General features: G+C 44.0%; 1 protein-coding gene across 37 annotated transcripts in view; it reads left to right on the top strand.

Annotated features, from left to right (window-relative positions):
- Positions 1 to 16,581, top strand: part of Rbfox2 (RNA binding fox-1 homolog 2) — a 271,178-nt gene that overhangs the window by 171,187 nt on the left and 83,410 nt on the right. For 13 of the 37 annotated variants that reach the window (XM_051159857.1, XM_051159888.1, XM_051159877.1 and 10 more), the window contains one exon: positions 10,772 to 10,996. The exons of the other annotated variants lie outside the window; for them this stretch is intronic. In XM_051159857.1, the coding sequence (XP_051015814.1) occupies positions 10,772 to 10,996 (225 nt within the window). The remainder of the gene's footprint in view (positions 1 to 10,771; positions 10,997 to 16,581) is intronic. 37 annotated transcript variants of the gene reach the window in all.

Raw genomic sequence — 16,581 nt, 5'->3', positions numbered from 1 at the left:
ACTTGTATATTAGCCTGTTATTTGTCCCCTCCCCCCTCTTAGTTTCACTTATTTTATTTTACGTGTGTGACTTTTGTATGCACATGTGTCTGAGTATTGTATGTGCAGTGCCTGATGGTCCCCTGGAACTAGAGTTACAGATGGTGATAAGCCACCATGAATGCTGGGAACTGAACCCCAGTCCTCTTAGAAAGGGGTGCCAGTGCTCTAAACCACTGAGCCATCACTCCTCCAGCCCTGGCTGTCATTCTTTGCTAAAAATTATTTAAATACATTTTCCTCTGTGATGCTGGCATGATTCTAGGCCAGATTCCACCCAATGAACTTTTTTTTTTTTTAATAACTGTGATTTTGATACAGATGATGAAATTCAGATAAGGAGAGGAAATAGATAGTGACCACACTACCACCACCTTTTAAAATTGAGTCTTGGCTTGATTGTTCACAGGAAATGTAGAGAAAAATCTGGGTGTGTCTTGATCAGGGGAAATGGCCTGCTTCTCTGATTTGTCCTGTGAACAAAGATTAAATCTTGCAATCACTGGTTTATATTTCATGGCTGTTCCTGACTGAAGGACTAGAGGCCATGACATGCCTTATTGATCCATTTGTTAGATCAATGAGGCAACAGAAATAATTTTCCTTTTTGGGTTGCATTCTTGTCTAGGCCACTGTTGCATTCATTAAGGAGGAGGCTTTTTAATTGGCAAATACTTGATTTTTCTTTTGTATTCTGAGAGTGGTTAGACACTTAGAAATCTTTTGTCTGTCAAGGCTTAGAATAACTGCTAGCACGCTGTCTTGGGACATTAGGACTGTGAGGCGCAGAATGCTCTTGACTCTGATGTTCCTCTGAGTTGCTCTGCTTTCCACAGCCTCATTGTACCAAATTTCATCTTTAAAATATTTATTAATTTTGGGGTGTGTATGTGTGTGTACGACATGTGAGCGTGCATGTTTGTGTTTGTGTGGTGGTCAGAATGCAGCTTCCGCACTCGTCTTCTGCCTTGTTTGAGGCAGGGTCTCTCTTCATGTTTGCTGCTGAGCTGTGTATCTACCCCAGGCCAACTGGCTCACAAGCATCCAGAGGATTCCCTTGTCTCTAGCTCCCATGGGATTACAGACACATGTCCTGGGTCTGGGCTTTACATGGATTCCTGTAAACTGATCTGGACTCTCCTTGCACAGCAAGTGCTTTTCCCCACTAACCATCACCCTGGCCCAGATGCATAAGTTTCTTCAAAGTCTGAAAAGTGGGGAGTAGTACCACAGCTGATAACAAGGGCTAAACAAAGTTCTGGGCAAAATGTTAGCTAAAAAGAAGGCGCTTGAGCCTGGCAGCAGACTCACGAGGCTGCTTTGGTGAAGACAGTGTACCCAGCACAAAATGAATCTGGAAATGAGCCCAGGGCTCGGTTTAGATGGGGTGCTAGGTGCTTGGCACTGTGCAGACCCCTCCAAACATTTCCCTACTATGCCACCCTTTTCTTCGGCATGGTAGGTGAACAAGCAATTGCTTCTCTTCAAAGAACCTGATCAACATATTTGGGGAGTTTAATTATACTATCGTTTCATTGTTGTTGTTGTTTGTGGATGGTTTTGTTTTGAGACTGGCCTCACTATATAGCCTTGACCGTCCTGGATCTCCCTATGTTGACCAACCTGGCTGAAACCCATAGAGATCTGCCTGCCTCTACTTCCTGAGTGCTGGGATTAAAGGCACGTTCCACCACATCCAAGTTTATTCTTATGTGTGGGGCTGTTTTACCTGCATGTGTGTCTGTGTACCACTTGTTCAGTGCCCACGGGGATCAGAAAAGGGGACTGGACCCCTGGAGCTGGAGTTAAGAGATGGTTGTGAACAGCCGTGTAGAGTGTTGTAAATCAAACCTGAATCCTTTGGAAGAACAGCAAGGACTCTGGCCTGCTAAGCCATCTCTCCAACTCTTCATTCTTTTTTAAAAATGTATTATTATTAATTATGCATATGTGTACTTGTCACAGGCGGGGCGCCGGGATTGGAGCTGGGTATGTGGAGGTATCCATGGAGGCTCTAGAGCATCAGGTCCCCTTAGAATTGGAGTTACAGCCCAACACAGAAACTCGGGTCCTCTGCAAGAACAGTATGCACTCTTTAACGGTTGAGCCATCTCTTCAGCTGTAGAAGCTGAATTCATTACTATGATACTTGGTAAATGGAGAGATGACATTCCACACTAACAGGAAGCCTGTGGTGCTCTCCTGTCCCTGTCACATTTTGATTTCCCAGTTGGAATTTTCATTCCAGAGTGAGATCTCATCAGAAAACAGATGAGTAAAGGAAACCACACTGGGTTATGGGCCCTTCCACCTGGGTCACTGGAGCATGAAGATATTTGGCAGTCCCAGAAGAACTTTAAACATCCAGGAGCCAAAGGAAACAAAAAGAAACCCTGACCTGAGAGGAGCAGAAGAGAACTTGAGGGAACCTCGTAGGTTTAGAGATCATGCATAGCACTAGTATGTTGGTGTCAGAGAAGAGTTAAGAAGACTAGCAGCACACTTCAGAAAAGGATGAGCAGAGGAAGGGTAGGAAACTTGGACTTCACACCTCCCGAGGCGTAAAATAGAAGACACACTGACTTCCTTCACTTGGGTCTGAGACAAAACCTGCTAACATTGTTACCAGGAGAGATCTCAGGGCAAGGCAGTAATGCCTTCCAAAGCAGTGTGTTGGGTGTTGCTTATTGATGGCTAACAGTCTCCAGAGAGACTAAGGGTGTCCCTCTCTGCTCCCTCCCCCATCAGAGGCTGGCACAGCACTGTTTCATGCCCGCTTTGCACGGAACAAACTCACTTGTCCCTTCTCCAGGAGCCTCAGGTCCTGCTACATATGCACTGTGGTGTGTTGGTTTCCCTAAGTGTAGGAGCATCCCGGCCCCCTGCCTAGGACCTCTGCCTCTTAAGAGATGCTAGAAGAGGACCATTCCCCAGAAGACTGAGGGAGGGATAGGTCTGCTGCTTCTTGCAAGCTTCTGAACTGTTTCGTTTGCTGTCACCTGCATGGGCACATTTAATCAAAATTAAGGGTTGAGGGGTTTTGCTTTTTATTTATGTGTGTGTGCCTGTGTCTGTGCTGTGCAGGAGCCAGAAGAGGGGATCAGACCCTAGACCTGGTATTACAGACAGTTGTGAGCTACTTGGTGTCATGGTAGCAACCAAACTTGTGTCCTCTTACAAACAAGAAATGCTTTTGAACCATTGAGCCATCTGTCCAGCCCCCAAAATAAAACTTAAAAGGGAAAATGAATTGCCAGCTACACCATAGAAATGACTATCACGGATTTTTCTGAGTTGGAAGCCTTTAGTCTAAGCTCCTTATCCCTTCCTGCAGTCTCCTGTCCCTGTGGTTTTTCTTCTGTTCTATCGTCAGTATTTGGATGTTTTTTGAAATAGCAAAAGTTTATATATACAAGATTGTAACTCCTTTTTGGTTTGGTTTGGTTTGGTTTTTTGAGATAGGGTTTCTCTGTTTAACGGCCCTCGCTGTCCTGGAACTAACTCTTTGTAGACCAGGCTGGCCTCAAACTCACAGAGATCCACCTGCCTCTGCCTCCTGAGTGCTGGGATTAAAGGCGTGCACCACCAAGCCTGGCAGTAACTCCTTTTTTATGTTTAAAAAAATACCCATTGGAAGGTTGAGAGGTTTTCAGTAGTCACTGGACCTAGAAAGAATTGGAACTGGGTATTTACCTGGTTAGGGTGTTCCTGCTCTGTGAAAAACCACAGCTCAGTGGGTCAGCAAACAAGTAAAATTACAGTAGGATACAGGGCCAGGGAAGTTAAGTATTAGGGTGGAATAAGAAGAGGGGTCTGTTTTGGATGAGTAAGAGCCCAGAGAGGAAGAAATGCTTGAACCACAAAGTAAACACTGTGTGGATTAGCCCGATCAGGGCATGTTGACAGAATAATTGGTGTACAGAAAGAAGTGGGGAGATGGGGGCAGCACAGGATCTCAAACACTGCCTCTGAGGTAGTGTTTGGGATGGGTCTAGTGCTCCTGCCTGTCCACACTGCCTCTGTGCCTGAGCTCTTGCTTAGACCACACAAGCCAGAATGCTGGGTCTGTTTCCACCACCACCTTCGTCACTTCATCACCTGCCCCTGTGTCTTGCCTATCTATTCAAGTCCAGTCACATGCCTCTGGGTCTCTTGCTCTGGACCTCTGTACTGTGTTTCTTTTGTCTGTGGTGTCCCTCTATCCAAACAGACATCTTGCTGCCTTGATCTCCAAAGAGACTTGACCAGATGTCGCTTTTCCTGGCCTCCTGTAGACGGTAGAAGTCCCCTGTCACCTGCCTTCCAGCAGTCTGTTTGGTCATTGCTTTGCTTGTTTTTGGTTATTTTTCTGTCCCTACTAAAAGTAAACTCCACAAGGGCAAGGGCTGTGTGGCCAGTTAGTAGTGGTCGCCCACAACAGAAATTGTGTCTATGTCATGACACAGGCTTGGCCAGAATGAGCTGACTAAGCAGAGCAGACCAGAGCACAGCTAGCTCTATTTTCAAAGAATCATTTTGGTAGCTTCTTAGCAATGAGTCAAGTTAATGTTTAAATTTTTAAGTCTCTCTTCTCTTCTCTTCTCTTCTCTTCCCTTCTCTTCTCTTCTCTTCTCTTCTTCTCTCTCTCTCTCTGTCTCTCCCTCCTCCCCCCCACCTCGGGGTGTGTGTGTGTGTGTGTGTGTGTGTGTGTGTGTGTGTGTATGTGTGTGTGTGTGTGTGTGTGTGTGTTTTGCCCATGGAGTCTGGAAGAGGCCCCTGGTCCCTAGGAGCTGAAGTTACAAGCAGGTACATGCTTCCTAGTGTGAGTGCTAGGAACTGGACACAGGTCCCCTGCAAAAGCAGTATGCACTCTTACCCATTCATCTCTGTAGTCCTCTGTTTTTGATACGGAGTCCCACGTAGCCGAGGCTGGCCTCCAACTCTGTGTGCGTTCCCAGCCCTCGTGCTATTCTCTTCCTTCCCTGTGGTATATAGCACAGCCCCAGGACCCCAGCTTCTAGTGGACACCCGGCGCCTCAGCTTCTTCCTCAGCTGTCTAAAGAAATGCTACCGTATGCCCATCAGCCCCTCACTAAGGGAAAACCTTAGAATGAAGAAATCTGTAGTTCATTTCTGACTTGACTTGCAAAATAGAGAATGTCCAAACCAAACTAGACTTGTGATTGTGGACACATGCAGGTTTTTGTTTTGGGAAGAGAATAGGGACCAAATAGACTACAGTAGAGCACCGCCACAAAACATAGATCTTATATTTTTGGTTGTGAGCCTAGCCTTTAATAGCTGAGCCATCTCTCCAGCCCAAAACATAGTTCTTTTATAATTCTGAAAGCATTTCTGTCCCGGTGTTTTATTCTGAACCAGAGTTGTTACTATTCCTAATAATTTTCCAGTTTTGACTTAATTATCCATGAAGAAAAAACTAAATTAATTTAAATTGTAGTGAAAAAGTGAGCAACATCTATAGATTGCATAAACCATCAATCATGTTGACAAGACTTGACAGGAAGGGGATGGGGGAGGGGCTTTTAGTTGCAAGCAGCGGGTGTTGGTGGAAGCAGAGTTGGTAGTCTTGTTGCTCATGGAAGGCATGATCCATGGATGTCTGGGCCTCTGAGTGCTGCTTTCAGGGTAAATGGAAGGGGGCTTCTGAACTTTGGAGACATTGCCACCACTACAGAGTTTGTCTCTTTTAACCTAGTAAACTGATGGTTCTGAAATATTTATTCTCCTGTTTAAATATTCATTCGTTTATGTGTGAGATAGAAAAGCACAGCCTCGGGGGAGAAATTTGTATTGTCATTTCCCTCTGAGTAAGTCTGTGTGTGTGTGTGGGGGGGGGTGATTTAGAGGTAAGCTTGCAGTATGCCCCAGCTTAGCCTGTTTTTATCGTATTGACTGTTCAGTAGTGCCTGATTGTACTGGTGGCTTCAGCACGTCGCGTGAAAGCAAACACACTCAGCCTTAGTTAGGTCCAGTCCTTTAGTTCTCCAAGAACTGTTAGGCCTGAAGTTTAGTCGGTTTGCACTGTGGGGAAGAGGTAGTGTTAGATCTCTCTATGGGCACCAGTAAGAAGCTGGTCCTCTACTTGCAGGAAGTGTGCTTTTGCAGCTGCTGTTGCCTCTCTCACAGCTGTCCCTTCTGACACCACCCTTCTAGAAGCACAAGCCTGGCAGGTACTGCTGCTGTCTCTCTTTCACTCCTCAGAAGCAGTGCTTCTGAATAACAGAAAAGTTAGCCTCTGCATCCCGTCACATGCTGCCTTAAAGGACAGCAACCCTTAGATTTTTAAGCATACTTCCTGAGTAGGGGGTGAAGCCCAAACAATATGAACATACCTGCTGTCAGCAAAGACATGAGACACGGGTTTATGGAAGTTGAAAGTTCGGTATGTGGCATTGGTTCCTGACCTATGGGGTCAGTGTCCTAGCTAACTCTTGAGACTGTAGCAGGAAAGGATCCTTGATGATTGAAATCAAATAACAATTCTGTTCATTTTTTAGTGCTAATAGATTTTTCAGTTAGTAGGTCTTTTATTATATAATCAGTTCATCTGATTTTGTGAGCCTTTTAAGGAACTTAGCCATTTACAAACTATGAAGAGTACATTAGATAACTTAACTGATTCTAGATGTTTTTTAAACACAGAATATTTTAGATACTGAAGAGGTTTAAGGGTAGCAGAGTAGCTTTAAGTATATAGCTAAGACCAGAGTTAATTTTGCTACAGGTCTAGCACATTACCATTGTTTTGTCTTCCATGTGTGATTGGCTGCTCTATTCTTCTGCATTTGCTTCATCATTCTTCTATAAACGTCTTTTAAATTATCTTAGTTTATGTGTGTAGGTGTTTGTGTGTATATGTGTCTGTGCACCACATGTGTGCCTAATGCCTTTGGGAGGCAAGAAGAGGTGTTGGATCCTCTGGAACAAGTGTGATTTGCCTTGTGGGTGCTGGGAATTGAACTTGGATCTTCTAGAAGAGCAGCCAATGCTTTTAACTGCTGAGCTGTTTCCTCGGCTTTACAAAGCACTTTTAAAACTGATTCTAGATTTTAAAAAATTTTTTTCTTCTTTATGTATATGTGTGTATAGTTTGCATTTGTAAGTATCTGTATTCATATGTGGGGGATGCACATACCTGTGTGGGTGCATGTGTATGTAGAGGTCCAGGAGTGATGTCGAGAGTCTTCCTCACTTGCTTTTCTACTGTATCCTTTGAGGTAGGGTCACACTCAAACCCAGAGCTTGCAGACAGGGCCAGACCAGCTAGTCAGCATGCTCTAGGGATCAGCATCTGCTTTTAAGCCTGGAGTTATAGGCCAGCCACCAGAACAGCCAACATCACTGGGTTCTGAGTTTCCAAACTTGGACCCTCACATTTACAAGACAGGTGGAGTGATCGACTGCTGAGCCACCTCCCCAGCCCTGCTTCCAGATTTTAAATCTATCACTCTTTCCTTATCTTTCTGTGGTAACAATTAAGTAGGTGCATTGTTTCTTTTGTCATAGTCATGGGCAACACTTACTTTGCCAACAGATCTAACTAATAGGCCTCTGTATTCAGTCAGGCTCCCAGCTGAGAGCTTTTCATATATCTTTTTCGGTGTACACATGTATGTCTGTGTCTGTGGGTGTGTACACATAAATGTCCTTCTGTATATCTGCATGCGTGTCGAGGCTGTAAGTTGGTATACAGTGTTTTCTTCCATTGCTTTTCACCTTAGTTTTGAGACAGGATCTCTAATCTAACCTGAGATTCACCATTTGGCAAGACTGGCTGGCCAGCAGCCTCAGGGATCCTCCTGTCTCTGCTGCCCCAGCCCCAGGCCCTTCAACTACTAAGCCATCTTCCCAGGCCTGTTGATTAATTTGATTTAGGAGATGTCAAGTTTGAAATCTGACCCTACCTAAGCAAATCCCAGGGAATAAAGGTGACATTTGTAAAATGCTTAAAAACAAAAAATATTTTTGGTATCCCAGTTACACTGGGGGGATATTCTTTTACACATTTATTTATTTTATGATGGGGAGACTGGGATTAGTGGGCCTTTAGGATTTGCAGCCTGCTGTTTAGATTATGTCTATAAATTGGAGTCAGGATTACAAAATAGAAAAATTAGAACGAAGTTGAAAAAAATGAATGGAAAGACAATAAAAATTCTCTTTCCTATATCACGTGGACTTTATCCTAGGAAGATGATAATGGTTCACTTTTCCAGGTGTGAATATAAAGCATGTGGCTCTTGGTGAAGAACATGCGCTGTTGGTACTGGTTAGTCTCTGTCACCTTGACACAAACCAGAGTTACCTGGGAAACGGAGACTTCGCCTGAGGACCTCACCTCTATCAGACTGGCCTGGAAACAGTCTTGGCCATTTTCTTGATTGGTGTGGGAGGCCCCAGCCCACCGTGGGCGGTGACACCCCTGGGTAGGCGGTCCTGGATTTCATAAGAAAGCTGGCCGAGCAGGCCACAAGGAGCCAGTGAGCAGTATTCCTCCATCAGTTCCTGCTTCCAGGTTCTTACCTCTGGAAGAGCAGCCAGTGCGCCTAACTGCCGAGCCATATTTTAAACCCTACAAACTAAATTGCTTCTAGATTGTATTTTTTGCCTTTCTCGGCTTTGTGTGTGTATGTGCACGCACGAGCACAACCTGGTGTATGCACATTCATGTGGAAGTGCAAGGTTAATGTCAGGAGTGGTCTTCTTCACTTGGTTAAGTCAAGGGCACTGTCTTCCCTCCATGACAGACTTTAAACTATAAAGTGAAATGAACTCTTTCCTCCCCTGAGTTGCTTTGTCCCAGCAATAGAAAGTAGCACATTGGTCTTCCAGGGATCTGAGTTGAGTTCCCAGCACTCACATCAGGCAGATCACAACCACTCTAGCTCCTGAGTGTCTAGCACCCTCTTCTGCCTTCTGCATGCACATACACACAAACATACATACATGCACGTAAATCTTGAAAATAATACAAATATTTTCAAAGCATTTCCTATAAGTAGAGGTAATCATATCTACTATGATAGGTTGGGTGAGAGCCATTGTATTTCCCTTTAAACTTAAAACTTTGAACTGAAAATTGATTTTAAAACATTCTTAATTGTTTTTTATTATTAAGAATGTTAAATAGCTGGGCATGGTGGTGCACACCTTTAATCCCAGCACAAGACAGGCAGAGGCAGGTGGATGGCTGTGAGTTCGAGGCCAGCCTGGTCTAGAAAGCGAGTCCAGGACTGCCAAGGCTACACAGAGAAACCCTGTGTGAAAAACCAAAAAAATAAAAAAGAATTTAAATGACTTTATATTTCTAATAAAAACAGCAACCATAATATATTTGGCTGAGCAAATACTATAAAACATAAAGCTTTATCCTGAGTCTGTCCTCTTAGCATAAATAGTTTTGGTTTTAGCAGAAAATTGAAAAAGTATTGCTGTCAGTCACATGTCTAAGTAAAAAGTATTCCTGACCTGATGGTGGATTGTACCCCTCTTATGGAAGACAGAGTCCTACTGTGGTTGCATCTCTGCAGGGCTTAGACTACAGGTGTGTCCTAGAAACATTCCCTCTCTCCCCATCTCCTACACTAGTTGGTGTTGACTGAGCCAACTCTGTCAGGAATGGCCCTGTGGGATGACTCATACTGTGTACTTGTGTGTCACAGTCTCATTCCCATCAGGATGGGCTGGAGAATGGAGGTTAGAGTTCATGAAAGCTAGAGGCAGTCCCTTAGCCACTGATCTGACCTTAGAGACTGTGTCTGTAAGCCCTGTGTGTTTCTTTTTCTTTTTTAAAATTACAATTTATTTTATTAAAAAACAATGACTTTTTTCTTATCTTATTAAATATTTTTACATATGCATTTATATTATTACATATATATACAATAAACTACCTACAGCAAAAAGAACCATGAAACAATCAGGAATTATATATATGTTACATTCATAGTATTTTGGCTATTTGTATTTGACAGTCTTAAAGAAATCCTGTGTTTCTTAGTAGACCCTTTCTGAAGATTTCAAAAAGGCAGTACTTAGGCTCACTCGTCTACTGATCCACCTGACTTTGAATTTTTGTCTGTTGCATATCAGTCTTCAGGCCAGTCAGTCCTCTAAAGACATTGGAAGCAGTGTGGTCTGGCAACTGTCGGTACAGGCAGACCACCAAATGATTTGGAAAGAAGCTCAAGAACTAAAACTCTGCGCTGCCAAGATGGCTCAGTGGTAAAGGTGCTTGTCACCAAATCTGAGTTTGATTCCAGGGACTCATATCAAAGGAGGACATGGAATCACATTGTCATCCTACCTCCACATGTATCATAGTGCTTGCAGCAAAACACTCACACGTAAAATTAAGTTAAAAATTTTTTAAGAGTGAAAGTTACCACCAGGCGGTGGTGGTACACGCCTTCAATCCCAGCACTCGGGCAGAGGCTGAGTTCACAGGCAGAGCTAGCCTGGTCTACAGAGTGAGTTCCAAGACAGCCAAGGCTACCCAGAGAAACCCTATCTCGAAAGAAAGAAAGAAAGAAAGAAAGAAAGAAAGAAAGAAAGAAAGAAAGAAAGAAAGAAAGAAAGAAAAAGAAATGTATCTGATGATCCAAGCAGTTTTTTCCTGAGTGGGGACAGTGGAAGAGCATGCCAAGAGTCCTGTATATTTACCTTGAAAGTGGTTTTATAATGAAGAGTTATTTACTCACTCTTCTTTCTCTTCTGCCCCTTGCTCTAGGGTAACCAGGAGCCAACAACAACTCCTGACGCAATGGTTCAGCCTTTTACCACCATCCCGTTTCCACCACCTCCACAGAATGGAATTCCCACAGAATACGGAGTGCCACACACTCAGGACTATGCCGGCCAGACCAGTGAACATAACCTGACACTCTACGGGAGCACACAGCCCCATGGAGAGCAGAGTAGCAGTTCACCCAGCAACCAGAACGGATCTCTCACGGTACGTGAAGGAGGAGCCACAAGGTAGCACGATGTGTGAAATCTTCACCTTTCTCAGGAAAGAGAAAGAAAGCCCTTTGAGTTAGCTTAGCATTTTGTATTTCACTGCATAACGCGCAAGTACTGGCTGTTCTTCCCTAAGCCTTGTGGCTAGACAATGGGGAGTTCAAATTAAACCTCACTGTCACTGCCCCAAAGCAGCCTTCCTGTACTTTCCATCATGTGAGTCCCCAGCACCCAGCTCTCATCTGTACAGCCTCACGTGCCTCCTGTCCCCAGCTCTGGGTCGTTTGGCTTGTCCCTCCCTCCTGTGTGTGTACTCAGCAGTGGGTGTTCTGATGGGTCCCCTTCCTCTTGTCCAAATTCCAGATGTTGCAGTGTTCTGGGTTTGAGTCCTAAAACCCCTTTTTCTTAATTTACAAGCCTTCTCTGTATACTTACACTACCAAGTCACTCAGTCACTTAAGCAAAAGCCAGGCACCACTGGCCCCTTGCCCTTCATTTCCACCCTTAGTCATTAGGAGTTCAGCAAACACAGTTCCACAGCCGTGTTCACCTCAGCTCTTCTCGCCTTCCCCCAGGCAGCAGTTGCCAGTTGCTTGGGGTTGATTCGGGTGACAAGTTTAAATCACAGCCTGGCCTCAGAAGGATGATGCTAGGCAAGTTATTTAAAGTTCCTTTCCCTTGAAATAGAAGAAAATGAAGGCCACAGTACCCACCTAGAAAGCTATCAGGAACATTACAAGAATTCCTGATAGGCCTGGTAGCACAGCCTTATATCCTTGCAACCCAGGAATCTGAGGCAGATGGGTTGCCATAATTCAAGGTCTCCTGGAGCTACAAAGAGAATTCAAAGGCAGCCTTGATTCACTGGCAAGACCCTGTCTCAAACTTAAAAGTACAAAGGGGCTAGAGGTAACTCAGTGATGGCACACATGCATTACACAATTCTCAAGTTACCTCTGCCTGACTTTTCTTTTTATCAACATAATATTTTATTGATTATTTGGGAATACAGATAATGCACCCTCACTTTTCAGTCCTCCCAGGTTCACCTCTCCATCGTTGCAACTGTCTCCCTAAATAAATAAATAAATGAAGAAAGCAAGTCCAGTTTGTGTTGCCCATATACTTACTGGAGCCTGTCTAGGCTGCATAGCAGCCATAATGGCTTTGTTTTTTAGTCTATGATAATTTTCTAGCACAATTAGAAAAATGTACAAACTCTGTACTTGGTTTTCTAGTACAGCTCCACCCCTTGCCACTTAATAAAGGAAAAGAAAATGTCCGAAGCTAACCACGGATATGTATCTCACAGACCTATCATGACCACATCATATTATCTGTAGGGTTTGATTCCAAATGTTGAAATGTTCTGTTGTCTGTATCGAGCTGTCTCTTGTGTTTAGATCTCATTCTTCCTCGGTCTCAGATTAGTGGAGGGGCACTTTATTCATGCTCTATGCATCTGGGTAAGATGCACTTCCAGAAACTAAAACCTGAAGTTGTGTAAAAGTGGATGGAATCTGCAAAGGCATTCATTTTATTTTTATAGATATTAGACATCTCCATTGGGGTCGGGCTTATTTTCTTGAAAACATGCTGTCTTTCCAATGATGATTACTTCTGTGTAGGCACATAATTTTATACCTATACGCAATGGGCTTTAATGGGAAGTTGGTTTGAAGGAAGAGTCTGGGACTAAGAAGTAACAAGAGGCTTCTTACAGCATTTGTTCAGGAAATGGAATGTACAGGCTGCTGTGTCAGCTGTGTTCCAGTTACCTTTCAAATGGTAATGAATTCACAGACTTAATAGAACACCTGTTTCTACCAAAAGAAAAAATAATAGTATGTTTCCGAGTCTTTTTATGTAACTCTATTTCTAGACTATTTAACAGTTTTTGTATTTGCTGGGGGATTTTGTTTGTTTTTTATTTCATATCTAATTCTTTGACAGTTTTGGTCTTTTTGGTGTCTTTCTGCGAAACTATTTCCTCTAAGTTGATAATTTCGTAAATATAAAACTACTAGGAATATAACTCAGCTGATGAGAGCTTGCCTTACAACCCATGAAGCCCTGGGTTCGATTCCTCAGAACTGCATAAAAGTGGCATGGTGCATGCCTATAACCCAGCCTTCAGAGGTGAGAGGAGGGTCAGGTATTTAAGGTCATTCCTGGGGACCTAGGGAATTCGAGATCAGCCTGGGCTATATACTTTATCTCAAGATAATTTATTCATAACTATATATGATCCCTTTTTATTTTCTAGAGTTTATAATGATACTTTGTTTTCTAAGACAAAGTCTTGTGGTATACACCTGATGGATAGGAACTTCTAATGCGGGACTCATGTCTCCTCTTCCCACCTGCTGAGATAGCAGGAGTATGCCACCATTCCCAGCATGCTCCTTCTCCCTCACTCTCTCCCCCTCTTGCCCCCTCCCATACCACACACACCACATCACCCTTTTTTTCTTTAGACAAGATTTCTCTGTGTAGCCGTAGCTTGCCTGTAACTTGCTATGTAACTGGCCTTGAGAACTCTCAGAGATGCACCTGCCCCTGCCTTCCAAGTACTGTGATTAAAGGCGTGCGCCAACGTGCCTGATTCAACCTTAGTTTTGATAATTTATGTCTTCTTTGATCAGTCTAAAAATTAAGAATTCTATTTGTTTGTGTGTGAGGATGTGGGAGTATGTTCATGCAGGCACACATATGTGCCATATACGCGTGTCCCTGCATGTAGAGACAAGAGAAGAAACTCAGGTGTGCTTCCTCGGGAGCTACTCATGTTTTTTCCTTGGCCTGGAGCTCACTGCTTAGGTGAGGCTGGCCAACCAGCAGGCTTCCCCAGAGCTGGGATTACAGGCATCTACCATCATGCTTGGGTTTTTCACTTCAGTTCTGGGGACTGAATTTAGGCTCTCACACTAGCAAGGCAAGCATTGTACCCAATTGAGCTGTATCCCCAGTCTGAATGCTTACTGTCACATTCTAGCCTTCACTGTCTTGCCCCTACCTGTATGTGACTCCCTCTCCTTTATAGTTTATTTTATGTGTTGGGTGTCTGCCTGAATGTCTGTACACCATGTGTATATACCGTGCCCTCAGAGGCCAGGAGGGGCCATCAGATGCCCTGGGACTGGAGTTGCAGGTGGTTGTAAGCTGCTGTTCGGGTGCTGGGAGTCTAACCCAGTCCTCTGAAAGAGCAGCCAGTGTCCTACACTGAGCTGCATCTTAAGCCCTTTTTTTAGCTTTTCAAGTTAGACACTAAGGCATTTGACTTTCAGAGTTTCTTCCTTCTATGTCTAAGCTGTAAGTTTCCCTGTACAAATCCTTTTAAGTGGAACTCACGGGAGGAGGTAGATTGTGATATTATTTTCTTTTCAAGGTGTTTTAAGAACATAAAGTAAGTACTTACATTACTGGCTGGGCAGTGGTGGTGCATACCTTTAATCCTAGCACTCTCAGGAGGCAAGGGCATTCAGATCTCTTGAGTTCAAGGCCAGCCTGGTCTACAGAGTAAGTTCTGAGACAGCCAGGGCTGCACTGAGAAATCCTGATTTGGGGGAGGAGGGGGTGGGGTGGGGCTTAAATCTTGCTTCTTTATCTAGTAAATTGATTTGTTACCACTATTAATCTATATATCCCTAGAAATTGGAATTCTTACTTGCGATATTTTATTTTAAATCCTGAGCTGTGTTTGTATTTGCTACATTGGCATCATGCTCAGTCTAGCCTGGGTCCATTTCTAGTTGCTGCTCATGTTTGAATCTGGGTCATACTTTGTACTTCGCTACTTTTTGCCAGAAGTGACTCTGTCTCACCTGTTCTCTGAGAGGATGTGTGTGCACGTGTGTCATCCCACCCACACCCTCAGCCCCGCTAGAAGGCAGGTGGCGCTGAGGCACCTTCTTCATTCTCTTCACTGCCTGGCCATTAGAAGACGCAGTCAAAGTTCAGCCAGCTCATTCTCAAGTCGCCGTGGGTTTTCTTTCCATTGCTTCTGTTTCTCATCCCTTCCCCCTTCTTACCTGTGTGGTTTTGCAGCCTCTAAGGGAAAGGAAAGTGTTATCTTCTCCCATCCCCACCCCGACCCCAGAGTCTCCCTTTTAGCTCTCTGACAGATCCACTCCTCATCCCAATTAGACCACAGCCTTGAGCTGAGTTGTGTCCTGTTAGAGTCTTACCGGTTTGCCAGCTGTTGCTAACAGTGTCATGAGTTTTGTTCCTCGTTCTCCTTCCACAGTTGTAGGAGATGGGCGTGCATTACTTAGAGATTAAGTAGGCAGTAAAACTTGGATCTAACATTTATTCTGCTAAATTTTTACCATCTGCTTATGTGTCTCATAAAACAGTCCAGCAGTTCATATGGTCAATTAAATCCAAGAGGCAGATAGGAAGCAAATTAATTAATCATAACCTAAGTTTGCATAGCACCTTTCAGTTTTAAAATGCTTGTTTTATTGTGGCCTGTAAAACACCCTGAGTGGGGAATTCTAGATCTATACCCTTTGCTGTGTCACTCAGATTCCCCAATGAAACCCAGTAAGATAGACTGTATGCATATTTGTTCATTTTCGCAGGTTGTATCATTTCACTCAGCCTGTGTAGGTATCCTTGTTATCAAAAGCCTTCCTGACTTTCCAAAGCTTCTAAAGAAAAAGTTATATTGTGTTCATCTCTGCATTCCATAACTTCTCACAGTGCCCAGCACCTGATGCTTCTTAGGTAAATGATAAAACAAGGTACAGATGTGCTGAGGAGGAGAAGCTGGGCTTCCTGTTAAGGATGTAATCCATTCCCGCCTTGTATTAGCAGCAGCAGGAATTCAGGCCTGCGTAGACGCTGGTATGCACGCCTTTAATCCCAGCACTCGGGAGGCAGAGGCAGGCCAGATCGCTGTGAGTTCGAGGCCAGCCTAGTCTACAAAGTGAGTCCAGGATGGCCAAGGCCAAGGCTACACAGAGAACCCCTGTCTCAAAAAACCAAAAAAAAAAAAAGAGAGAGAGAGAGAGAGAGAGAAAATCAGTTTTCCATTCAGGGTTGGAGAGGATAAGTCAGAATGCCTAGATCAAAGCATGGATTCCCATTCGGACAAAATTCAAGGGTGTTTGATAAAGGCTTATGGGAGAAAATCCATTTGAGCATTTGAACCTTGCAATGAGAATCGAGGACTTTGTTGGAGGTTTTGAGCAAGGAAATGAAGTGAGTAGAACATGCTTCTAGAGCATGGTCTGTTGCGGCCTAGACGGAAGGATGCAGGAGCTGGAGTGGGAGCTCACAGCTGCACGTGCCACTAATGTGGCTCATAGTGGAGGGCTGTAATGGCTGTGCAGAGAAAGTGAGTTCAGGAGGAACAATGAGGGCAGAGAGTTCAGAACTGCACAGGTAAAGCAAGTAGGCAAGTAGCCAGCCATATACTGGGTGAACAGCATCTTGGGTTTCGCTTTTCCTCCTCTCTGAGATGAAGCTAATACCTGACCTGGAGTTCAGTGAGAGTAAACTAGAAATGCATAAGCTTTGACTTAGTTGCTGTGAATACCTCAGGTCTCCTTATTCTGGTGGTGCCACAGGTTAACC

This window comes from Acomys russatus, chromosome 17 (assembly GCF_903995435.1).
Source record: "Acomys russatus chromosome 17, mAcoRus1.1, whole genome shotgun sequence".
NCBI classification, from domain to species: Eukaryota; Metazoa; Chordata; class Mammalia; order Rodentia; family Muridae; genus Acomys; species Acomys russatus.
Note: the sequence above shows the minus strand (reverse complement) of the source record. Positions and strands in the feature narration are given on the sequence as shown.